At 37.2% G+C, this 26,738-nt stretch overlaps 1 protein-coding gene and 1 non-coding gene across 4 annotated transcripts in view; both read right to left on the bottom strand.

The window, feature by feature from the left end:
- Positions 1-25,927, bottom strand: part of BCAP29 (B cell receptor associated protein 29) — a 41,229-nt gene extending 15,302 nt beyond the window's left edge. Inside the window, exons 1-7 of one of the 3 annotated variants that reach the window (XR_009542054.1) lie at positions 25,873-25,927; positions 25,302-25,408; positions 21,990-22,090; positions 15,925-16,075; positions 14,670-14,805; positions 9,881-9,989; positions 8,833-8,910 (exon numbers count right to left, since the gene is read on the bottom strand). Coding sequence is in view for 2 of the 3 variants with exons in the window: in XM_060157291.1 (XP_060013274.1) it covers positions 9,857-9,989; positions 14,670-14,805; positions 15,925-16,075; positions 21,990-22,090; positions 25,302-25,393 (613 nt within the window). In the remaining variant the exon portion in view is untranslated. Of the gene's footprint in view, positions 1-8,832; positions 8,911-9,856; positions 9,990-14,669; positions 14,806-15,924; positions 16,076-21,989; positions 22,091-25,301; positions 25,409-25,872 lie in introns of all 3 variants that reach the window. The other 2 variants (XM_060157291.1, XM_060157292.1) reach the window with 2 other exon arrangements.
- LOC132525048 (small nucleolar RNA U109) lies at positions 5,754-5,883 on the bottom strand. The gene has a single exon (XR_009542176.1). It is a non-coding gene; the product is annotated as a small nucleolar RNA U109 (small nucleolar RNA).
- Positions 25,928-26,738: the final 811 nt, after the last annotated feature.

Here is a 26,738-nt window from a genome sequence, read left to right as displayed (position 1 = left end):
AGAAGGATTGAAACTTAATCCACAGTAACCCAAGGACAGGTAGAGTTTGAGGCCAGCTGAGGGAGGACAGTAGTTTTGGTGGTGAGAAGATGACTTTTTTGATTAATTCTTTGTGCCCAATGAAGTAGGGTGGATTTAGAATTTAGAAGTGAGATGAGAAGATCTAAAGTAGTTCTGAAGAGTGAAAAAGTGAAGATTTTAGAGAAGTTCAATAGGACTGTCACAGTGCTGAGGGACCATCTGAATGCAGTGACCATTTATTTAAAATAAGAAGTTAGTTCCTTCAGCAATGCTGAGATGCTTGAGTGCAGGTACCAAGTGATGGATACCTGACTATCACCAGAGCTCGGTCCTTGAGAGAGGAGGGAAGTAGAGGAGGAAGGGGGGAGGGGGGAGGAAGAGGGGAGGAAGAAGAAGGAGGTAAGTAGTTTGCAAGAGCCTAATTATGATGAACCAGTGTTTGGGGGTGAGATTTATTCATATCTATTAGATAACAGGCCTAGAACACTTAAGTATGTGCTGGGGACAAGGAGTTGACTTAGATGTGGCCCTTGCCTTCACAGCACTTACAATCTAGTAAGAAAGATAAACAAATGAAAAGTAATTTCTACAGAGTACACTATTAAGTTAGTATCCATGCAGAACTATGGAGGTCCAGATGGAAGCCACTCAACCCAGCTTGAAGGGAGAGAGTTTCAGGGAGGCTCCTGAGAGGCAGCGATGCTGGAGCTGAAGGATAAGCACAAGCTGGCAGAGTGTGAAGGAAGAGGGCAGTAGAGGCAGACAGACCTGCAGTCCTGGACAAAGGGGAAAGGTGATGAAACACCACTGTTAGGAGGAAAAGCTCCCATATTTAATAGAGTAGGGGTATAAAATTTAGACTGGACAAGGGTGGGGCAGGCAAAACTAGAGGTGACGCTGGGGGGCAGATCGCAGAAGACCACGTGTGCCATCCTGAAGAGCTATAAAGGTCACAGGAACCAATACAGAGTTTTAAGAAGTGAAGAAGCATAATCAGATCTGTGGTGTTGCCACCCTAGTGGCAAAGTGAAGAAGCCAAACTAATGGCAGGGACATGCTTTAGAAGGAATGGAAAGAAAGCTGCCCAAACAATTATACTAAAGAGTAAACATTAATGCATGAAACCAATTATAGCTCTATTTGCCACATGAGCAAAGGGGAAATGAGTGATTTTTTGTGTGTGTCTTAATTTCTATACCTATCGCTAGGTATATTGGTGCCTGCCCCTACCCTCTGGGGGACTATGACCATGAATGAGGTTTATGGGTGAAGCGCTTTTGAGTTTTAGAAAAGACAGGGATGTAAGGCATGCTGATACTTATAAGGATTACTGGGACTCGGGGCCAAGGAACTGATGAGCAGGCTTTATAATTTAATAAATAAAATCAGCCCCACTCTTATGCTATTAGCGAATGAAACACCAATAAATGCATGAAGACTTCCTTCATTAATCTTAGCTGGGTTGCTAAGTAATGTATTTAAGAAAAGAATTTTGGCTCTGTGACTTAGCAAAGAATAATTACAAATTATATTAATATGCTGGCTTTGCACTTAAAAATCAGGGTGTATGTTTTAGGCAAAGTACTGTGTAGGTATAGCTTTATACAAACTGCTTTGAAAAGGATATGCTTTATAAAGCAAGTTCGTGTGTAAGCAGAGGCAACACGTGGAATCTAGAAGAATTTACAAACCATCATATACGAGAATTGAAGGAGTCAGTTTACTTTGACTGTAAACAAAGAACTAGTTTTACTACATATAAGCATATATAATTTCTTAAATTATCTGATCAACATTCATTCAACCAGCACTTAAGTGCACAGCAAATTTTATAACAATATTAAGCAGAAACCAATCTCTTCAACACCATTATTTATACTGAAAAAGGTGTTCTTCCTTACTTCAAGATCCTTAATAGGGGTCAGTAAACTACTCCTGTAAAGGGCCAGACTGTAAATATTTGTAGCTTTCTTTTTATTCTCTGGCTGCACCACTCGGCTTGCGGGATCTTAGTTCTCCAACCAGGGACTGAACCTGGGCCCTTCGCAGTGAAAGCTCAGAGTTTTAACCACTGGACTGCCAGGGAACTCCCTTATTTTCAGCTTTCTATGCCATGCAGACTCTGTCCAGTTTACTTAACTCCACAGCCACAGAAAATATGTAAACAAATGAGCATGGTTTGTTCTAATAAAATTTAATTTCTAAAATCAAGGCAGCAGGTTAGATTTGGCTCATGGGCCATAGTTTTCTGATCCTTCTCCTAAAACACACTTCTAAGTCTTACCACTTTTCTCTTAGATTATAAATTTACTGAAAAGAAATATAAATTAAAGTATCAGAGCATAAGAGGAGAGGAGGATCCAAAGTATACTGGAAATTTTAAGAAACCTCTTAAGAAGTTCCCCATTTTATCCCTTCCAATTTTGCTTATAGAAAGAACAAAGGCTATACAGACAGTGGATGCTGCAATGAGATTTAGTTTTACAAAGAAAAGGTTTTTCCTTCTTTAATTTTCCAGCTCATTTTCCTAGCTGATTGTTTTCCATCCATTTCAAAAGTGTTTTTAGAGCAGAGTTGTCCAGCTTAATTTCGTTACTGCACTTGGCAGTAAACATAAACCTGATACAAGCTGATCCAATCTATATGTCCATCAACATACTTGGAGAACTATGCTTGATTATATTCTTATCACCTGGAACATTCTGTTATTCAGTATGCATTTAGCACTCTCCACTCCATGTTTTTTAGTAAACTAACTCATGTATCACACAGGGGAAGAAATAAATTGTAGTCACTTTATGTATATATGTTGGATCCATCCATCTGGGTTATAAAGCTCTTCAGGGAGGAGACTGTTTTCTCTTGCTTTAATGTCCCTCTGTAGACCTAATAAAAGCTTTTCCTCAGGTAGCATCAGTCATGCTTGCTGGTATTGTCAATGCTATGAAAGGTATCCTTGAATTTCTGTCTTCAGTTACTATCTTCCCTGTAGCTATTCCTCCTGGTCACTGGATGACACTTAAATAGTTTATTTTATATAGGGCCTGCAAACAGATAGGAAGCTCACAAAAAGGAAAACATCACAACTAAATGGGAATGTAACAGGGAACAGCAGGAGAAAATATCACCATGACATATTAGTGCCAGGAAAGCAGTCACAGCAAGAAAGCCTCCTTCTTCTGGTTTGACAGTAACATCAACTGCATGTGGAGATAATATAAACTAATAAATGGCAATATATCTTTCATTAAAAAATGAAAAACCTGACTAAACCTAAGAGCTAAACCTGACTAAACCTAAGAGCTAAAACCTGACTAAAATGGTGGGTCATATATTTTATTTGCTTTAAATAACTGATGTATTATTAATTACATATAGTCTATTGCCACATCCTTCAAATAAACTATGCTATTCTTTTAAAATATGGACTTTTATTTTTCAGCTAACAAAGGAAGGGAAGGAGATGTTAAGGAAGCAGAAACTTCCAGATAAGTAAACAGAGGAGAAAATACATGTTTTTTTCTTATTCAAAGCATAGAAACTCATTAAAAGGTCATAAAACAAAAAACATGATATGACTAAAACTACCAAATTTTTTAAAGCATTGCAAAATTTAAAATAAGATGGTGGCTTTGATTATAACTGCAAGTTAAAGATAGTTGAATTTACACCCACAAGAATTTGCAACTGTAAGATATGCTTAGTTTGGACTTTGAGAATTTATTTTTAGATAGATAGATGGCTCAAACAGTTCCTCTGTAAGGAACTCAAGAAGAAGGAATTTAGGGTGACTGATATACAGAATAGTAATTCCCTTGTAATTTTCTCTCTTATCTTGATCTTCAATTTCTCTTGTAAAGCACTTCAACTATTTTCACTCCCTGGTCCCTATGTTAGTATGATTTGTTTATTACTGGCATTAGAGGGTGATGAGTTTTAAAAAACACTTGAACATCTTTAAGGGTAGTGAAGTTGGTCTGTAAAAGGAAATGCTAGAATGCTAGTTCTTTTCAAGGTAAGCCACAGTGACAGAGAAGCATTTATCCAGGAACAGAGTTGAATAAACTAGTTGAGAGTGGAAAAATATAAACCTTCTATTTGGCAAAGGAGAAGTTTAAATAGGATTAGAAGATTCCATTTCCTGGTCCAAATCTAAGGTCCCTGTTATATGCTGCCAATACTTAGGAACACAGAATGGGCCTTTAGAATCAGTTTCTGTTCTGTTTGTATATACTTTGTTTAGATAGCATTTAAAATTTGCTTTATCTCCAGCAATACCACTCCTGGGTATTTATCCAAAGAAAACTAAAACATTAGTTAGAGAACGTAAGATACATGCACCCTTATGTTCACTGAAGCATTATTTACAATAGCCAAGACATGGAAGCAACCTAACTGCCCATCAAAAGATACATGGATGAAAAAGATGTAATACACACACACACACAAACACATGCACGTGCACACATGCAGACACACACACAATGGAACATTAATCAGCCATAAAAAAAGAATGGAATCTTGCCATTTGTGACAACATGAATGGACCTAGAAGGGATCAATGTTATGCTAAGTGAGGTAAGTCAGACAGAGAAAGAGCAATATGTATTATTTCACTTATATGTGGAATTAAAAAAAGTTAACAAACATAACAAAACATAAACAGAGTTTTATATATAGTGAGAACAAACAGGTGTTTGCCAGAGGGGAGGGGAGGTAAGGGGAAGAAAGAAATAGGTGAGGAGATTAAGAAGTACAGATTTCCAGTTGCAAAATAAATGAGTCACAGGTATGAAATGTACAGTGTGGGGAATACAGTCAGTAACTATGTAATATCTTTGTATGGTGACTTATGGTAACTAGACTTGACTAGACTTATCGTGGTGATCAGTTTGAAATGTATAGAAACAGCAAATCACTATGTTGTGTAAAAGGAACTAACATAGTGTTGTAGGTCAATTATACTTCAAAAACAAACACACTCATAAAAAAGAGACCAGATTTGTGGTTACCAGAGGTGGGGGGGGAGGGGGAATTGGGTGAAGGCAGTCAAAAGGTACCAACTTCCAGTTATAAGATAAGTACTAGGCATGTAATATACAACATGATAAATAGAATTAACACTGGTGTATGTCATACATGAAAGTTGCTAAGAGAGGAAATCCTAAGAATCCTCATCACAAGAAAAAAAGTTATTTTCTATTCTTTAATTTTATATCTGTATGAGATGAAGGATGTTCACTAAACTTACTGTGATAATTGCTTCATGATGCATGTAAATCAAATTATTACTCTGCACACCTTAAACTTATACAGTGCCATATGTCAACTATATTTCAATAAAACTGGAAGAAAAATAAATAAAAATTTGCCTTATCCTCAATAGGCATGCTTTTTATTTTTTGGCTGTGCAGTGTGACATGTGGTATCTTAGTTCCCTGACAAGGGATGGAACCCGCATCTCCTGCACTGGAAGCACAGAGTCTTAACCACTGGAATGCCAGGGAAGTCCCTCAATAGTTATGCTTTTTAAGGACAGTTTTAATTATGCTCCATGTTAAATGATCTTACAATGAATAAGTTATATGAATAGTTCCTAAAAAATTGCTGATAGAAAGAAAGAAAAAGAAAGGAAGGAAGAAAAGGAAGGGAAGGAAGGAAGAAAGAATAAGGGCAGGGTCAAGGAATTTGCCTCAATCATTTTTTTGTATTTTCTTCTTTTTCTTTTCCCTTTATGTAGGAGAAATACACTACTACTCAACCTCTACTATTAGAATGGCAGCCCTGGTAACTTTCAATGTAGCATGTTATGGGTATACTATTGCTCCTAAAGGAATGAGGAAGCGACATGTCCGCAGGCAACTCGATCACTTTCAAAACTGTATCCACTTTTACCACTGCCTGGATGCACGCAATGACTGAATGGTACGTATTTCCTCGCAGTGGTTAAGAATCCACCTGCCAATGCAGGGCACATGGGTTTGAGCCCTGGTCCGGGAAGATCCCACATGCCGCAGAGCAACTAAGCCCATGTGCCACAACTACTGAGCCTGCGCTCTAGGGCCCGCGAGCCACAACCACTGAGCCCGTGTGCTGCAACTACTGAAGCCCTCGCACCTAGAGACCATGCTGTGCAACAAAGAGAAGCCACAGTAATGAAAAGCCCGCATACCGCAACAAATAGTAGCCCCCGCTCGCCGCCACTAGAGAAAGCCTGTGTGCAGTAACAATGACCCAACGCAGCCAAAAATAAAAAATAAGTAAATAAAATAAATAAATTTAAGAAATTAATTAAAAAAAAGAATAAATACTGGGAAAGTATTAAGAATAAATACTGGGAAGCTCTCCTGGAAGAGTCTTTAAAAGTCAATCTCCTTGGATATCAGAAGGTTTTCCACTACATGCAAGGTCTATTTTTATTATGAGGGCTTGTGAACTTTGTAAATTCTTTAGAGCCTAAGGTCTCATTTTTCATGGCACTGATCTTTCCCAATTACTCCACACACTGGGACATCAGAGTTACCATTAAACAAATCATTAAAAATGACAGATCAGGTCCTTACACCTGACTAAGTTAGTCCTGAGTGTAAATTGGGTGCTTGGGGACATGCACGCTCTCGTTTGGCTCACTGGGGTCGTATTACTGCACTGAAGCACAGGTAATTTACTAACTGGTCAAAAATCTAAGCTGGTGGGCTTCCCTGGTGGCGCAGTGGTTGAGAGTCCGCCTGCCAATGCAGGGGACGCGGGTTCGTGCCCCGGTCCGGGAAGATCCCACATGCCGCGGAGCGGCTGCGCCTGTGAGCCATGGCCGCTGAGCCTGCGCGTCCGGAGCCTGTGCTCCGCGACGGGAGAGGCCACAGCGGTGAGAGGCCCGCGTACCGCAAAAAAAAAAAAAAAAAAAAAAAAAAAAAAAAATCTAAGCTGGTGGTTAAAAACTGATGGAGATTTTGGCACTACTGATAAAGTGAGTGCTCTTAATACCTGCCTTCAGAATAGCACTTTTCCAATTTGGATTGAATCAGTTTAAACAATCATTTTGTATTTATGCTTTACTTCTGCTAATATATTTGGAGAAAATGTTTCACTTAGATTAAAGAAACACTAAGGGTAAGACCATACATATGCAAAATACTCTACCTCTATTAAGAAACAAACCACACTGCCTTTCTACTCAGTTTTCAAATATAAAAGAACTTGCTAAAACATTTCTTAAGCACTGTCAGCCTTAATACCCTCAATTTTTAGAAATCTATGAATATATTTGAATGGTACTATGTACAAAGCATTGTGCTGCTGAATTCATCCAAATCTTGTACTATTAATTTATTTCTTAGTTCTTGTCTTAATGAATTTGATTGGTATAGGTCAAGAGAACATAGCCAGGGTTATACCTCCTTTAGAAATGGAACTTTGATCTTCTCAAGGTCAGTAACAATGTTATCTAAAATAAAATGTGTTCATAAAATACTACACACCTTGCAGGAAACAAACAGGACATACTCAAACAGGTAAAATCTGCTTTTACCTCAACACTGATTCACTTTGAAAGCAGTTTTGCAGTCTACACTTCAAACACAGAAGCTTGGCATCTCTTGTTATCACATCATAAACAAAATGCCTGTATTATCAAAGAGTTCATTTTCTCCAGACATCTGAATTGTCTGTTAAAGAAATATTGAGTTTCTTTATATTACTCAAAATAACCCCGAGTTTAGAGTTATATTTCAGACTTGTGAGGTTAAAGCTCAAAATATCTCAGAGTTGGAATTTTTAAAAGGCAAAGGGAGGAAAAAACTAAGCTGGCCAGGGTTAGGAGAGGTGTAGCATGGCACACAACCGATTCTTGTCTGTCTTTTTATTTCTGTCCTACTCTGCTTACAACATAAGGGAAAGGATCCTTGGCAAATATGAAAAAAAGCAGAAATTTAAAATAACTTTTTTAAACTAATTAAAGGTATTTTGGAAATAGTCCCTTGCATTCTTCAGAAGGATTAGCACCAATATTTTGTGTTGGGTAAAAAAAGAACACTACTTCTCACTTGAAATGTCTGATTACTAAATTTATTTTCATACAAATGTTAAAACTTCATGTTCCAAATTGTCTGGAATTGCAGAAGAGCCAACAGTACACCAACTATGAGAAGATTTAGAATTTTGAGCTATACTATACCTATCACATCATCTACCACCTTGTCTAGAAGAGTAACTTATTTTTTAACTTACTGCCTCTAAATGATTTTTTTTCTTTTTTTACTTTAAATAAGAAGTAGGAAAGTAACTATATATTTTATATCATATACGAAATATCCTACAGATTTTTTTAAAACAGAATTAAATTTATCTTCAGGCTTTCCATCTCAAATTCAAATACTTTTTTTTTTTTTAAATAGGTTTATTTATTTATTTTTGGCTGTGTTGGGTCTTTGTTGCTGCACGCAGGCTTTCTCTAGTTGTGTTGAGCGGGGGCTACTCTTTGTTGTGGTGCACGGGCTTCTCATTACAGTGGCTTCTCTTGGCACGCAAGCTTCAGTAGTTGTGGCTTGCGGGCTCTAGAGAGCAGGCTCGGTAGTTGTGGCACATGGGCTTAGCTGCTCCGTGACATGTGGGATCCTCCTGGACCAGGGCTAGAACCCACGTCCCCTGCACTGGCAGGAGGATTCTTAACCACTGCACCACCAGGGAAGTCCCTCAAATACATCTTGATGAACTCAACTCTACACAAACAATGTCCATAGATAATCAAACAGCAAGTTATAGTACAGAAACTTCTATTATACTGAGGTCTATTAAAAAAAAATCTAAACTTACAAATGGCATAAAGTAGGTCTTTGATTCAGTCACTGAACGTTCTCCAAGTTATTCCCAACACAAAGTAGTGGAAGAGATCTGAAATTGGAGAAGGTCTATGCATTGGTTATTATCTTGACTCTGACTGAGAGGTTCCCCAGTATCTGGACAACATCAAGGACTATGTCATATGCAGGAATGTTGCTCAGGGGTCAAGCCATAAACTTTTATTCAGAGTTTCCTGGGATGACACTGGACTTGGGACTTTTCTGTGCTATGCAGCTACAGGCAATAATAATTTGTTCCTTGTCTAAGAAGAAGAAAATACTAACAGAGCTATTTTTCAAAAAACAAAAAATGTAGGAGAAATAGCTGCCTTCAGGAAAATGAAGTTAGGACGCCCTACCCCAAGTCCTCATTGCAGTGTGTTTTGGAATGAGACATTCAAGCTCTCAGCTGGCATCCTAGACTGTGGCTTATTCTATCCCTATCCATCTCTTTCAAGGAACATTTTCCTTATATCTGGCAGGTAGAAAGTATTAGGGCTTGAGATAAGCAACGTATTTTCTTATAACCAAAATAATAAGATAAGATAAATAATAATAATTATAAGATAAATAATAATAAGATAAATAATAATAAATAAGATAAATAATAATAATAAGCAATCCCCCGTCATTGCTTCTTTCTTTTTTTTTTTTTTTTGAGATAAATTTTTATTGCTTCTTTCAAAAAGCAATATACTATGACGGAAAAATGTGATTCATTTCCAAACATGTGTTTACAAGCAACTTTTCAGGAACATAGCTCTTTTGCTAAGGGAGGAACATCTGTATTTACAACACAGATCTGAAACACCTACATGTTTGTATGTATAACAGAGCATGTTTCTCTTGGCTGAAACACTGTTTTATCTCCGTATTCGAGCAGGAATTTATAAATAGGTCACTCTTGGTATTTTAGCCAGAAGAACATTTAGCCATGATTTTGTTTTAGGAAAAACAGTGAAGTGTAACAGCATAAAATATCACAATACTTTTCCTACTTTTGTGCATGCATACAACATTACCATCTGAAGCCTTCTTTAATTCAGTTTCCAGTTTTTCCTTATCTTCTGCTAGTTTTTTATTTTCCGCTTCCAAAATGTGTTCTTCTTCCTTGCCATGGTTTTTCAAGAGCTATCAGAAAAGAGAGTTATAGAAAGAAGTAACATTAGATTGCAATAGCCATTCTTTCAGGAAAAGAGATGAACAATGTATTTTAAATTACTGATCTTTATTTTATTCTTTGTCCTTTTCAGTATTTTATACTTTTTTATAATGTAAACTTGTTAGCAGAAACTTGATATTTGGCAAACACACACAAAATTTTTTCTATGACTGAAATCTCTGAAATGAAAATAACAAGAGTTTCTGGTTGGGCTACAATTAAAATTATATTTTCAGGGACTTTCCTGGTGGCACAGTGCTTAAGAATCTGCCTGCCAATGCAGGGGACCCGGGTTCAATCCCTGGTCCAGGAAGATCCCACATGCTGCAGAGCACCTAAGCCCGTGTGCCACAACTACTGAGCCTGTGCTCTAGAGCCTGCGAGCCACAACTACTGAAGCCTGTGCACTCTGGGGCCCATGTGGCACAACTACTGAAGCCCACGCGCCTAGAGCCCGTGCACCGAAACAAAAGAAGCCACCGCAACAAGAAGTCTGTGCACCGCAACGAAGAGTAGCCCCCGCTCACTGCAACTAGAAAAAAGCCCACGCGCAGCAACGAAGACCCAAGGCAGCCAAAAAAAAATTGTATTTTCAAAGGTATTTAGATAAACAATGTCTTTTCTTTAATTGCGTGATGTTACTCTAAGGAAAAACAAATAGTTCTGGGGACAGTACTACTTGAAAAGCCATTATGTTCCAACTGCAGAGCTGTCTACTCAGACTAGTTCTATATACACGAATTCATAAGAGAAGACCATAATGGTGTCAGGATAGAGATGGGTAAGTGGAGAATAACAGGGCCATCTCTTCACCTGGACAATTCTACCTAATTTTCATTGAACAGTCTCCAAATTACTTTTATTCGGTTAATCCTTTACAATGTTCTTTATTATTTTCAAATCTATTCTGGCTTTTAAAATGTTTATGTTTGCAGCTTATCTTTTCTAGACAAGAAAAATTAAGATCTGAATAGTAAAATATTTGACTAAAATAAAAACATCATGGGGTAAAAATTTCATAATCTATATGTCTGGATGGAAATCATCGTTAATAGAATGAAGACGCCAACTTATCAAAAAGAAATTGTAAGATGTTAAGTTACCAAGAAAGGCAAATTAGATTAATGTTTGAAAAACAGAACAGGCAGCAATTTGATACGGAAAGCTTCCGTAGTCAGGTAAAAAAGTTAACTCAGGACAATTTAAAACAGACTGACACAGTAAAGAATTTCTACTGCAGGGTGATTCCTTTTCTAATGTAAGCTGATATATTAAACAAACAAAACAAAGTTCTACTGAGCACTGCTACTACTACATGCAAATATTTTACAGTGCTATGTACTATAAGGAGTAAAAATGTAAGTATGGTCTCTGCTCTCAGGTAACTTCAATCTAGTGGAAAGGATGAGACTAGAGCATAGATACTGCAGCACAAGATTGTACAATACTACTGTGTTATAACAGAGATTAGGCAGATCCGAAGGAGGAATTAAAGCTCGAACGAATATATTGTATAAGTCCAAGAAATTTTTTTAGGAGGTAAAGCACTGAAGTACCTACTAAAACCGAAGGAGCCTCTTATCTCCAAAACTAAAATATATATATATTTTTTTAAGAGCAGGAACTAGGGAAAAAACCCTCCAAATCTCTACAAGTTTGTTGACCATTTCAAGTTCAAAACAATCTTAGCTGTTACTTCACTGAATTCAGTTAACACAGCCTCCAGTGATTACCCAAATTGGAAGAGAACGACTGAGTTACAGGAATGTTTACCCTGTCTGCTTGAATTATTATTGCCACTGACTTGGAAAAGTTGCATTTGGTGTCAGTCTTGTAAATAAGCTTTCATTACTGCACCTGTCAACTTGTTCAACTTTATTTTGTGTAACTTGATGCTGGAGAAAGACCAAGAGCCCTGGAATCTGAAATTCAATAGCTACCAGCTACAATAATACATATGTTCACTGTCCCACCCACCTTATCCCACCTTGGTAAGTGGCTGGGAAGAAAACAAGTAAGAAGTAAAGCTCTGTCACTGTTGTTATACTAAAGCAGTTAAATTAAAAGTTAATTGGTCTTTCATAATTATTTCATTTCATTAACTGAATATCGTAACAGAAATGCGTCCCAGGCACCATCTGCAAGTCCTTTCATAGGTTAGCATACGATTGAAGGGCACAGAACAATGTGGTTAAGAGTGTGGATTTTAGAGGCAGCCTGCTTGGATTGAATCCTTAGGTCTGTCTCTTATTAGTGGAATGATCTTGGGCAAGTCGCTTAACCTTTCTGTGCCTCCATTTCTTCATCTATATAATGCAAATATTAACAGCATCAACCTCATAGCATTGTTGCAACAATTGGAAGAGTTAATACCTTACTGTGAAGCATGTGAACAACATTAGCTATTAGTTATAAACTTGAGGCCCAGAACAAATGAGGTGACTTGCCCCAGGTCACAAGGCTACTTACTGGTAGATTTGGGACTGGCACCCAGGTCTTTTGGACTTCAGGGTAATGCACTTTCCATTAGATAATGTATCTCTGATATAGAACGAAGAGATGTTTTAGCAATTTTATCCTTCCTCAGCTGGTATTTCAAAACCTACATGAAGTATCTTGAAGTAGAAGTCATCTTTGACATTCTGACCTATGGTTAATCAGTTACGCTTTGGGCACTGACAGTATTTTTATCCAGCTTGCAGACTTTCTCCCCACTGTGTACTCGCTTTAGCCCAGTATATCTATGCACTTATGATCTAGGGCCACTGACTGGGCCACAGATATGCAGAAGCAGGGAACCAGGACAGCATGGAACCAAAGGAGAGGAGAACAAAAAAAGGGAGACACTGTGGCGGATCAAAGAATCAGTAATCATGAAATCAATTTCCTTGCAAGTTAGTAACTAGTTCTGAAAACAATCCCAAAAGAAATGTTTTGAGGAACGTGCTTTTGCTGAAGGACAAAACTAATTTAAGTACATTAATTATGGTATATATGAGAAAAATCATAGTACCAAAACTACAAAAACACTTTCCATTTTCTTGGAGTTCAAGAATAAGAGGAAAAAAGCAGTGTTCTATTAGTAGTTACAACTCACTACTTTAACATGATAGGCATGGTAAATCAAGATCGGTACATGGTAAGTCTACAAATACTGGCTGTGTGCTTTTGAGTTTAGCCACCACATATTAATAAAAGCCTTGAGGGGTTTGTTTCGTTTTTACCATTATGAAATGAGATCAAAGGATAGAAAATGAAGGAAATAATATTAAGGTACAAAATAAGGCTGACTGTGCTGCTGAAACACTACAGTGACGTATATTGCTTGTTTCTGAATACAGAAATACCGACAGCTTGATTTCCCAGACCTATATTTATGACAACGGGAAAGTTACATGACATCTATGGATCAATGCTTTTTCAAAACAGAACAAAACGAAGTAAAAATATAAACCGGTGCTTATTCTCTAAAAGTTTCCTTAAAAGATGCTGGTTATAATCTACCCAAAGAAACATTTTTGAATCCTGTTTCTGTAGTAAAAATAAGGTAGACGTCATAAGTAAAACATAGGTTTCTGAATAGGTGACCATGACACTGTAGTATCAAAAAATTTTTTTTGCAATGAGTTTTGACTTATTTCATAGGTTTTAGAAAGATTTATATTGTACTATGTAACAGCTAACTCATTTAGCATTGATGAAAGGTGACGCTTATAGTTCTTTCTGTAAGAGGCTGGGCTTTAGAATTTAGGATCACAATACTTTTTACATAAATATAATTTGATGTAATATATAATTGACTGTAATTCATTAATTTATAATAGGGAGATAATCTTATTGCATTATGCTAGGAATTCTTTCTTCAAGAAAAGTTGCTTTACTTCTGAAGGTTCCACTGATTATTTTTTTCTAAGAAGCAGAATTAGGAAAATTTATGGGGCTTAAAATGAACTGAAAACACTCAAGCTATGAGATCTGACTCCTAAATTTTAAACCTAAGAAAAAAATACCCAAAGTAATTTTGTATCTTCCATTTTTCCATTCGTTCTTCTTTTTACTTAACATGGAAAACATCAGTATCTCATTTACACTCTCCCTGAGTAGCCAGGGAAAGACAGCATAGGGTTCTCAAAGAAGAATTATCAACAGCATAACCAAATTAGAAATTGAAAATATTATATGTAGTCATCAATCTATATCAACTATTTTCGTCTGCTTCCTACATAATCATCATTTAAAGAAAATAACAATAACAACAAAAAAAACCACACCAAAAAAACCAACAGGAATTCAACTGAAAGGGAAATGGAAACATAATAGAGACTTATTAAAACTTGTTTTAGGTTATAAAGTAAAATTAATGGTAATGAAGGAATTAAAATTCATATTCCCAGAATACTGTTTTCTCCTTGAATCATAGGAAGTAGGTCCAATGGCATTAATCTACTATGGAGGGAAACTGTGAGAACACACAAATTTAAAGATAATAAAATACTTCTGAAACAATAATTTTGTAGAATATTGTTATTTATGGTCATTTTCTGCTTATATATTATGAAAATGCTCTTTCTGATGCTGAAAAATAATAAACTACCCCTTGGGAATACCAATAACACTTACACCAGTTTTTAAGAAGAAAATTTAAATACCCGTTTTAGTCTTTCATTCTCTTCCATGAATTTTTTGGCAGCCTGGTTAGTATTTTCTGCTTGAACTTTAAGTACTCCTTTGTTTGACAGCTCTTTCGCCAGCTGAGTAATAAGGGTAACCAGACGTCTCAACACTCTAAGAAAATGAAAAAAATGTCAGAGTAGTGTGCAACTAATCACCAGGAACTGTGACTTTAAGTAATAATTATCCAGTGACTCCCCTTCAGGTGTGGGTGTGTTGGAGGGAGGTGATGTTTACGGAAGGAAGATATATTTTTAATTCAAGTCTTCCAGTCAAAACAAGCCTGTGTCTCATTTCTTTGGAATCTTCGTTAGAAGATTAGCATTTGGAATGCAGGTTCAGTGCTACTTATTAATTTACTTATTTTCTCTGTAGAGGCCTTTGGCCAGGACGAGAAGAAACAGAATTCCAGACAGTGTGGCAGGGCCAGTAAGACTTTTTCCCCCTCAGCAAAAAATTTAAAGAGCATTTTGTGAGGCTGGCCAAACCTACAAACTGCTCATTCACTTCTACTTATAGGTAACTTCCTTTGTTAGTAGTAGTAATCGTTATCTTCATTTATTCATTCAGCAGATATTTCCTCAGGAACTGCTAAGTGTTAAACACTGTGCCAGGCACTGGGGACATAGCAGGAAACAAGACAGAGGCCCTACTCTCAGAGTTTAGGTTCTACTTGGGAAGGCAAGAATTAAAACAGTATTTAATTACAATCACGAATGACACTTGAAAGAAAAGCATATACATTACACATTCTATGGGAGTGTACAACAGAAGACCTTCCTACTTTGGGGGAATGATGGTCAGAGGTCTCAGCTTTCCTGAGGAAGGGGCTAAAGTAGAAATTAGCCAGGGAGAGAGGGAAGGAAAGAGTATTCTGGCAGAAGGGAAAGCTGGTGGGAAGATCCTGAAGCAGGAAGGAGCAGGGTACAAAACAGGAACTCAATAAATATTTGTTGCAAGAATGGATGAATGAATGAGCAGCGAAGGGCAGTGTGGTTGGAACGTGGTGTACACGTCAGAGCAGCAGGCGCCAGATCATGCAGGGCGTTATGGGCCTATAGAACCTACAAGCCACAATTATTATTTGTTATTTGGATCTGTCATCTGAGTTCTTTCATAAAGACGTTAGTATGCTAAATAGTACAGAAAAAAAAACAACTATAGTATAGGTAGAAAAAATGAGAAAGAGAAACACAAATCATGTTTTTAAATTGTGCTTTTTAAAAAACTTACAGCCAGAAAAATAATGAAAATCCAGTAATGTAAAGATTTCTTTGAGACCTAAAAAGTTTCATCTGTGTATGTTCATAGGCAGCAGGTCTGCTGGCTGAGCTGCTTTCAATGGCATGAGTTGAGGAATATTTTCTTACTTCTCTCACAGCATCTATCAGAGAAAAAGAGGGAATATTACTTTTGGCTTTTAAGAATAGAAGGTTATTATTAAAACGGGAAGCAGTTTTAGCACAACTGACCTAACTGTTAGATAGTGGACTTTAGCTAGGGACTCTGTCTTTCCTTTACAATACATGGGAGGGTACCATGCTCAAAACAGATGCTCTGTAAGTGGATACTGGTAAACTTTGAATGTTAACAGTATTTTGCTTTTTTATTAGTCATCTAGGACTTACCATCACTGCACTGTCTAATCTCTAGCTACATGGCAAACTATTATCCTTTACTTTTTTTTTTGGCTGCGTTGGGTCTTTGTTGCTGTGCACGGGCTTTGTCTAGTTGTGGTGAGCGAGGACTACTCTTTGTTGCGGTGCACAGGCTTCTCATTGCGGTGGCTTCTTTTGTTGTGGAGCATGGGCTCTAGGCAGTGAGCTTCAGTGTTGTGGCACACGGGCTCAGTAGTTGTGGCTCACGGGCTTAGTTGCTCTGCGGCATGTGGGATCTTCCCAGGCCAGGGCTCGAACCCGTGTCCCCTGCGCTGGCAGGCGGATTCTTAAACACTGTGCCACCAGGGAAGTCCACTTTGTTAGTTTTTATGACTGAAAAATATTCCATTGTACAGATATACCACATTTGGTTTATCCATTCATGAGATGATTTGGATTTTCTCCATTTTGGCTATTAAGAATAACGCTGCCATGAACATTCACGTACAAGTTCTTGTACTGACATAAGTTTTCATTTCTCTTGGTATATACCTAGGAGTGGAATTGCTGGATCATATGGTAACTCTATGTTTAACTTGTTGAGGAACTGCCAAACTGTTTTCCAAAGCAGCTGTACCAGTTTACATTCCAACAAGCAGAGTATGATGGTTCCAATTTCTCCACATCTTCATCAACACTTGTTATTTTCTGTCTTTTTGATTATAACCATCCTAGTCGGTATGAAGTGCTATTTCATTGCAATGATAGTGAGTTTTCCAATTGATATTTTTATTTTCCATTTTCTTTAATTCCTTCCAGCAACATTTCTGTAGCTTTCAGCGTTGTGATCTTGTACATCTTTTTATAAAGTTTTTTTGTAAGGTTTTTAGGTTTCTTGGTATATTTATAAAAGGAATTTTCAAAAATTTCAGTTTTGAATTATTGATTATAGCATAGAAATACACTTCATTTCTGTATATTGACCTTGTAGTTTTTGATGCCACTATATTTCTTTGACACAGTAACTTTCTCATAGATACTTTAGGATTTTCTAAATAAACAATCATGTCATCTGCAAATGATTGTTTTACTTTTTAACTTGCAATCTTTATGCTTTCTAGTTTTTGTTGACATTATTATTCTGGTTAGAAAATCTATTACTTAATTGAATAAAAATAGTGGAAGTGAATATCCTTGCTTTGTTCCCAATCTTATGGGGCTAACTTTCAACATCTGACTAAGGATGATGCTAGCTCTAGGTTTTTGCAGATGTTCTTCATCAGAATGATGAAGTTTCCTTCTATTCCTAATTTGCTAATTAACAAAAAAGATTCGATGTTTGTATATATTGTAAAATACCACAAGTCTAGTTAACATCCATCATCATACATAGTTACAGAATTTTTTTTTCTTTTCTCTTAGCAATTTTCAAATATGCAATATAGTATTACTAACTATAGTCACCATGCTGTACATTACGTCTCCATGACTTATTTATTTTATAACTGGAAGCTTGTATCTTTTGACTCCCTTTACCCATTTTGCCCACTCACCCACCCCTGGCCACCAATCTGTTCTCTGCATCTATGAGCTTGATTTTATTTTTTTAAAGATTCCACATATGAGTGAGTTCATACAGTATTTGTCTTTCTCTGTCTGAGTTATTTCACTTAGCATAATGCCCCAAGGTCCATTCATGTTGACACAACTGGCAAGATTTCATTCTTTTTCATGGCTTAGTTATTTCTCAGATTGCCTCAATATAGTAAGAGCATGCCAATCACTACAAAACAAAAATAAAGCAAACATAACTCATAAAAATAATTCATAATACTGTGAAGATCATTACTCATTGGCAATTAAACAGGAACAATACTCCTGGATCCATTATGCAGAAATGCTAAAGATTAAGCACTATCAAAGAATAAATGTAAATAGTCATAAAAACCCATTTGTAGAATAAGTTGCTTGCATAATAACGAAGAGAACATGTATGAAAAGTGGGATGGGGGCAACAATAAAGGGAGGGTGTGACAAAGTCAATTTTCTATAAGGCACACAGAGATAGTCTTTTTTTGGATCACTTGTGGACGCTTTCAAATTCCCAAGATGCATTTGTGCTGACACTAAACATATTCTCCTGGGTTTCCTACTTCCTTTCTGCCTATTCCAACGTGCTAAAACACACACAGATGCACACACACTTTTCAGTTAGTATTGGCTCTAGGAATGTTAACATCTTGTAATAATTACCTTATTAGACCAACAAGAAAAAAAAATCCAAAATAAATAAAATAAAATAAATAATAATAATAATATATATAATAATAAAATAATAATATATAATAATAATATAGTAATTATAATAATAATATAATAATAATTATATACATAATTATATATATAATATATATATATATTGTATGCTTGCATTAATTAAATATATATAATTATATATATAATATATTATAAATTATATATATTATATTATATATAATATATTATATATATAATATTTATATATATAATATATAATATATATAATATATATAATATATAATATATATAATTATATATAATTAATATAATAATAATTAATAATATAATAATATATAATAATATGTATATAATAATAATAATAAATAAATAATAAAAGATGAATTAAGCTTGAGTAATTCAAACCTACTGGGTTTACATTACTTACACCAGTGTTGTTCTAGTGGACGAGAACACCGGACTATGTACTTTACATATGTAACTGCATTTTATCCTTCCGACACTTCAGTGAAGTACGTGTTATCCCCCTGTTCTGAGATGGAAACACTGAGGCTTCACGGATAAGTCCCTATCTGCCTGTCTTTACCATCCATGGTTAAAGCTCCTGCATTAACCATCCATGATGTTCCTATTCTCTGGGAATTAATTACTCCCTCTGCCCACAGATGTAGGCTCCAGCCAGCAGTCATGATTCTGCTCTGTGACCCTGCCCCTGGCCATAGCTTCTCAGATGAGGATTGGATACCTGGTGCTAGCTGATCAGATTTTTTCCCTTAGAATTGGAATTGGGATTCAGAAATGGCTAGTTAGGGATTTCCCTGGCGGTCCAGTGGTTAAGACTCTGCACTTCCAATGCAGGGGGCACGGGTTCCATCCCTGGTAGGGGAACTAAGATCCCACATGCCTTGCTGTGCAGCACGGACCAAAAAAAAAAAAAAAAAAAAAGAAATGGCTAATTAATCCTTGCATATCGCTAGATTGACAAAACTTGGCAGCTGTATGGTACCTATTTTCTGACGTGGGAACAGAGTATCAGAGTCTGTACAGATGTGAAGTAGACCCAGTGAGAAATGCAGGGACACAAAAAGGACACTTCAGTTCCTAGGAGTTTGGCTTCCTTCCTTCCCTGGGCTGCTGTGGAACAACCCCGTATTTTACTTTAAGTTCCCCTTTCTTGCTCAAGTGAGCTGAAGTTCATTTCTGATATATGTAACCAAAAGAAGCTTGGCTAAAGTTCCCCTTCCTTATATGGATATGTGGCAGTTTTCAGTAGAAATTCTTGTGATAATTTTAGAGTTGGAAGGTCACAATACACTTCTAGAGATAGCAAGAGCTGCAGGGATTATTCCCTCTTTCCCTTTATTTTGCAAATGGATAAACCAAACTCAGAGAGGTGAAATGCCATTCCAAAGGTCATTTAGTTAGCTGGTGGCAAAGTTGGTACCTGTTTTCCTTATTGCTTTTTACTCGCTTGGTGTTATTTCTTCTATGGCTGGAGATTCAATCAGTAACATTAATAACTTACCATGAGACAAATACATTTTGAAATGAGGCATAAACCCATTCATACCCTGATACAATTACCTACTCATACCTTCTCACACCAGTTAATCCTGGTTTATAAAGAGGATTCCACCCCAGAGGTTGGTAATATGGAATGTGAGAAAACATTTTCTCATAAGACAGTGGCATACGTGGTGGTTATGGCCCCTGTAAAACTTACCTAACCCACAACACAACTGGGAGGGAATTCTGAGGGAAAATACACTCTGCAATGGGTATCAAAAACTGAAGTGCCAAGAAGTAGCTGGGTGATCTCAGACAAGTTACTTAATCTCTCTGAGCTCAGCTACTCCTTCTAAAAAACATGGTAACTATTTCGATTCATGGAATTTCCAGTTTGATAAGAACTTTAAAGGTCTACTTTTAGAGAAAAGTCTTGTCTGGACGTCACAATACCTCCACCAGCATCTGGGCAAATATAAAGGAGTTCTACCACCAAGGGACATGATCTGCACCCATGGCAAGAAGCTGAATCACCCTGGCATCAAGAGACAGATATTTTGCTCATCAGTGATTCCTACTGAAAGACCTACAATCAAAAGGGGAAATGATGGAAAAATCTGCACGTTTTTGAGATACTGAAACCCCAACCAAGTGGAAGAAGCTAATTGCATGCTGCCCACAAGCACGTAGACCCCAGACCGGCTGGAACCAGAACGCTGATGATGCTGACACCCAATTACCTCACCACCAACCAGTCAGAAGAATGTCCACGAGCTGATCATGCCCTCTTTGAACCATTACTATAAAACTCCTCACTACCCAATCCAGGTCAGGACGCACAGTTTTGAGGGCATTAGCGCACTGTGGCCCTCTTTGCCTGGCAAAGCAATAAAGCTATTCTTTTCCACTTCAAACAAAAAAAAGTCTACTTCTGATTTCTAATTTCTAAGGTACTTGTTATCATGAAAATTTCAAACATGCTGAAAAACTAGTACAATAAACATCCATATTCCACTATCTAGATTCAACAATTAACATTTTGCCACATTTGCTTTACTTGGTTTTTTTAACCATTTGAAAGTAAGTTGTAACTATCATGACACTTCTAAATATTTCAGCATGCAACTCCTAAGCATAAGGACATACTCCTATGTCACAGGTGTGAAACTTTTTAGAGAAACTTTTTCTCTAAAGGCAAACAGTGAATGTTTTAGGCCACACCGTTTCTGTTTCAACTACTCCACTCTGCAGTTGTTCATGCATAGACATAAGCAAATGGGCATGGTTATATTCTAATACAACTTTATTTACAAAAATAGGCATTTGGTCTGCGGGCTGTAGGTTGCTGACTTCTGCTTTATAATAATAACATTGTTATCACAACTAAAGTTAACAGAAATTCCCTAGGATTATCTAACAACCAGTCCATGTTCAAATTTTTGCAGTAGTCCCTAAATATCTGTGCTGTTGTTGTTTTTCAACCAGGATCCAATCAAGATTCACAGCCTGCATCTAAAACTCTTTTTGAGGTCCTAGTGATTCTACTCCTCTATTTGCCTCCCTAAGAGCTAAGCCCCTGGGTGCCTAGGACACCAAAATAACAAATGACTGTATAACTGGTAACTCTGAAAACTAGGCTATGCATCACTGCATTGAAATCTTAAAACAACAGAAAAGAGATTAAGAAGCACCGCACTCTGCTGCAATTTATGCTTGTGTGTATATAACAGTAATATCTATCAACTATTTATCAATATATCAATTATCTACTCCATACACTATCAATATACTATGTAATATAAAGTCAACTGTATACTAATGGCAACACCAACTTAATTAATTAAAAATCAATGAATACATTAATAATAATATAAAAACTAGAGTTAAGCTTAGTCAAAGGAGGAATCTAATACTTACCAAGAAACAGAACAATCAATAGGACTATAATAGTAAGGAAAGCCTTGTTCCAGAAAGTTGCAATTTTACCCCAGACGCTAAATGAAAAAATCTTCTGCCATCTGTAAAGCAATATAATTACATCAGGTGTAAAAAATCAAAGGGACATTTTGAGATACTTTCTAAATACTAAATACTGAATACAAAATGAATTAACATTTTGGTAATTGTGCAGCGAGTGAAAAGAATTACAGAAATTTAATTTTTTATGTCATACCAGAGAATTACCAATTCTTACCAATAAGAATGTCTCATGAAATAAAGAACAACCTCTTTCAAATTTAATAATAATCTGACATTTGATTATCTTCTGTCTGGTGGCTTAAATATTCTAAAGTAAAAATAACTTTTAAAGCAAATGTACATGATCAAAACCTTAAAAAGGAATTCTTATAGTAAAATATTAAATTGCTGATAGAAGTTATCACTTTATATCATAATATATATAATCAGGACAGTAACTCAGAAATAACAAAGATCTATTGTTCTAACAATTAACAACATTTCAGGAGTAAGAGGTCCGACTCTGCACTATTTATTTTAATAATGAAAAAAAAATACATGCGCTTTCAACATCTACTCCAAGTAAAAATGTTTCTCTACTTTTACCATAAGGAAATTTAAAAAATCATTGAGGTATTACACATACACAGTAAAGAGCAAAAATCTTAAATATGTAGCGTGAAAGGGAATTCCCTGGCGGTTCAGTGGTTCGGACTCAGAGCTTTCACTGCTGAGGGCCTGGGTTCAATCCCTGGTTGGGGAACTAAGATCCCACAAGCAGCGCAGCGTGGCCAAAAAACAAAAAACAAACAAACAAACAAACAAATATATAAATTTATATATGTGTATATATATTTAATATATGTATAGCTTGATGGACTTTTATGTGTGTATATACCTATGTAATTACCACCCAGATCAATATTTGAGAAAGTGAAATTTAAAAAAAAATGAAATAGTCTAGATGGAATGAACAGTATAAGCAAAGACACAGAGGTACGAAAGCATGGATTATAAATGGCAAAGAGTGACAAAGTAATCCATCACACAACTGAAAGGGTAACAAACTTTGCACAAGGGCATTTTAAATGAGTAACACATTAACTGAGTCCAGAGGAGACATACAACCGTAATAAGTACTTAAGTAAATTTCAAATTCTTACAACTTAAAAAAAAAGGTCTTACTTTATTATGTTTTGAAAACAACTCTAATAACCTTAAGTTTGGGGGAGACAGAGATTGATACCAATGCAGTTTCTTTTGCCTCTATGCTTCCATCCAAGGATGCTATTCAAATTTTACATTACAAAGATTTGTATTTTAAGAAAGAGAACATAAGTGGCAATACCTTGATCTAGGTCCAAATGTAAATTCACATTTCAAGTAAATTGACAGTATAAAAGGGAACACAAAAGAGACCCCCTACACGGAACAATGAGCAGTTTATAATAAGGCTCCATTCAAGGCAAAGCTAATAATAGCTACTATATAGAGTCCTTACCATACTTCCCTTCTAAGCACTTGTACATGTTTTAGCTCATTTAATCTCCACAACCACCATATGAAGTGGATACTAGTATTACCTCCATTTTACAGATGAGGAAACTGGCCAGAGATGGTAAATAAATTGCCCAAGGGCACACAGTAACTTGCAGAGTTGGGATATAAACCCAGGCAGTCTGATCTCTGAGATGTGTCTTTAACCAGTGGGTATGTGAGAAAAAAGTGGACAGCCAAATTAAATGAAGACTGAAGCCTTTTCCTTGAAGACTATGGTGATTACACATATGAAAGGTAAAAAATGATGTGGATACACACGTTAAGGACATATTGTAAATTATCTGTGTGCATATATAACATATTTTTCTTAAGTATATTTGTCCATGAGGATATATTTATATAATGTATGTACATATACACAAATCTAACAGATACTTGATCAGGATAGGAAAAAATTATATTTGGCAGGAAAAAATCCATAATTTATGCACGATTTTGATGGAGAAGAGATCAACTGACAAAGAAAATTTTTTTGCAAATTCTTAAGCCTTATCTATAATTCAGATGTTTATAAATAACATCTTTCTCTTGAATATAGGATTCTACTGTTGCAAGTATTACCAAAAAGCTTAACAGGGTATTACTAAGGATTTGAAACAAAATCAACAGGATAAGAGATAGGGTGATGGAACAGAAAAAACACTAGACTGAAAGGCAGATTCTAGTCCAGAATTTGCCACAGATCAGCTAGATGACCTCAGTCAGGCCACTTTCCCATAGAATGAATGGGTTGAATAAAATCATCTCAAAGGCCGCTTCCTACATAACAATTCAATTTTTCTTTTTGTAAGAAAGAAAATAGTGATGCTACAGCGGATAGACAAAAACAGAAGACTACCGGAACCTGAGTCAAGATAAAAACTTTCTTAAGTCTCTTCCAGTAGAGGAATCTTACTAAATTTCAGTGGGTTATCTCTAGGTCTCATTTATTTTCTTTTATGTGAACAAATGTCTTGCAACATTTTTATACAGGTGTATTTTATCATTCACACTATCCAGTCCTGAGGTAAAACTGAACTCCTAATAAGTGGGTTATTACAGGGGTAAAGTGAGCCAAGGCTTCGATCGAAATAGTACTGAAAGACCTTCGAAGGTGCTTTACTAAGGAACTAATGCTAATGTATGGTTCTGATACTTTTCATATTTAGTACGTTTAATATATATTAATTCTATGTGAGGATAAAGTGGTAAAATTGCCATTAAACGAACACTAATGAATTATGTAAGGCCAAAACTAAGAATCATTTATTGGCTTAAGTTTCCAAATGGTCATTCCACTGCCTCACTGAAACATTTCTGCATCATGCTGTGCTGTAAACAGCACTTATGCATTTACTTTTATTTAAGTTCACTGCTGTAATTCAGGGCAATAAAACGAAGGTAAAAGCTAACGACAAGACAGGTGACAGAAGTATGACCATTGCTTTATTACATCTGCAATCAAAAGAACAGAAAAGACGAGGCCCTTCCTATAGAAGAGAGGTGGAAAAGTTATTTGTACATATAATAAAACGTTTTATGTAATGTGATATTTTAATATGGTCATCATATATTACCTAATTGGTTTTTGAGTTTATTTCTGAACAGTGCCTTTTATATAAACAGCACTGAAACCTTTTTAATCTTAAGAAAACTTTTTCCGTTAACACACTAAACCGTCTAAAGAGCTCATCATATATTTATTATTGTAACGCTTGGGAGGTTTCCTACCTCTGAGGAGGAATAAAAGGTAGACAGAAGATTAAAATGAGTCCTATTTCAGCGTAAAGAAAAGTTGCAACTGCCGCCCATTGAAGTGTCATTTTTTTTCTTCACACCTAAATAGAGAAACATTTATTTCACCCTACCGCCTTTCCAAGAAAATTCAGTTTAAGGAAAGACCCCCGGCGCGCGAGGTTTCCGGCCCGAAGGTTTATGGAATCAGACATTCCCCTCAACTGGAGGCGCCCGGCAGAGACCCGGGGCGGGGAGTTGGGGGAGGGGAGGGAGTGGGTCGAGGGTGGGCCCGGAGGCCGGCGTCTGCACCTCCCCAGCGAGCCTTGCAGAACTGGCCAGGAGGCCTGAGCGGCACTGCGGAAGTGCTTTCCGTCCAGCTTCGCGGCGTCAGTAGCCTAACGCCAGCCTCTGCTAACGTCCGCGCCCGGGGGACCTCCCGCCCAGCGAACGCGCCGCGGGGCAGACCCCACCCCGCGGTCCCACCGCGGCGAGTGCGGTGCGACCCCACGCTCCACGCCCCCTCGGGGCCCGAGGCCCCCAGACGTCGGGCCCGGCCTTACCCCACCTGAGGCCGCCTGGCTCCCCGCGCTGCTCCGCGGCCGCCGACGCGTGGGACGTCACACGCCGCGGCGGGCGGAGGGGAGCGCGCCCCGCCCCCACCCGCAGCCCCGCAGGCTCCATCTCCCATCCCAATTCCGATCTCGGGGGCCGGTGCCAGGCGACGTGGCAGGCGTGCGAACAAGATGATTAGCAATAATTGTTTTCTAATTGGTGGTGGATTAGAGGGTCAGATCCGCTGCTTGGGTTCCCAAGTGCAACTTCTTCTGGGGAGCGGACTTAACATTTCTAATGAAGTGTGGCTTGCGTGGGAGGGGTGAGCTTAACCGACGTTCTGAAAGGGCTTGCTGGAGTCCGCGGCGAGGAGTGGCGCCGGGGCGGGAGGCTTAGATAGGGTGCTGCACACTCAGTGAACGTGGTTAAAACACTCCTTTCCTGGTTTGTATTTTACCGTAGACACAGTTTCGTTGTCCAGAACAAGTTGGTTGTGCCGCATTTTGTTCGGAGAATGTAGGAGGATAGGTAGCGTCCAACATACACTTCGTGTGACGTTTTCTACTCTCGTCCATGCGCTGGGAAGAGGCAGTACACTTTCGGGTGATGTTTGGGGACTGACTGGAAAGAACAACGTGGGTATGGGTATATTCTTTCAATTACTTTTTTCCAGGTTTTCAAATTGCGTGAAAACACTCAAAATTTTAAAGATTTTCCCACCAATATTAACAATGTATCAGGAATGCACATAAAAGTATTCTCCTGGAGATGATTATTTTGGGAAGATTAAACAAATGGTGAAAACAAGAGGTGGTTACTGAATATAAAAACACATTTAAATCAGTGCTTTCTCTTACCACAAGTATACTTGATTACACA

Source organism: Lagenorhynchus albirostris, chromosome 8 (genome assembly GCF_949774975.1).
Source record: "Lagenorhynchus albirostris chromosome 8, mLagAlb1.1, whole genome shotgun sequence".
Lineage (NCBI taxonomy): Eukaryota > Metazoa > Chordata > Mammalia > Artiodactyla > Delphinidae > Lagenorhynchus > Lagenorhynchus albirostris.
Note: the sequence above shows the minus strand (reverse complement) of the source record. Positions and strands in the feature narration are given on the sequence as shown.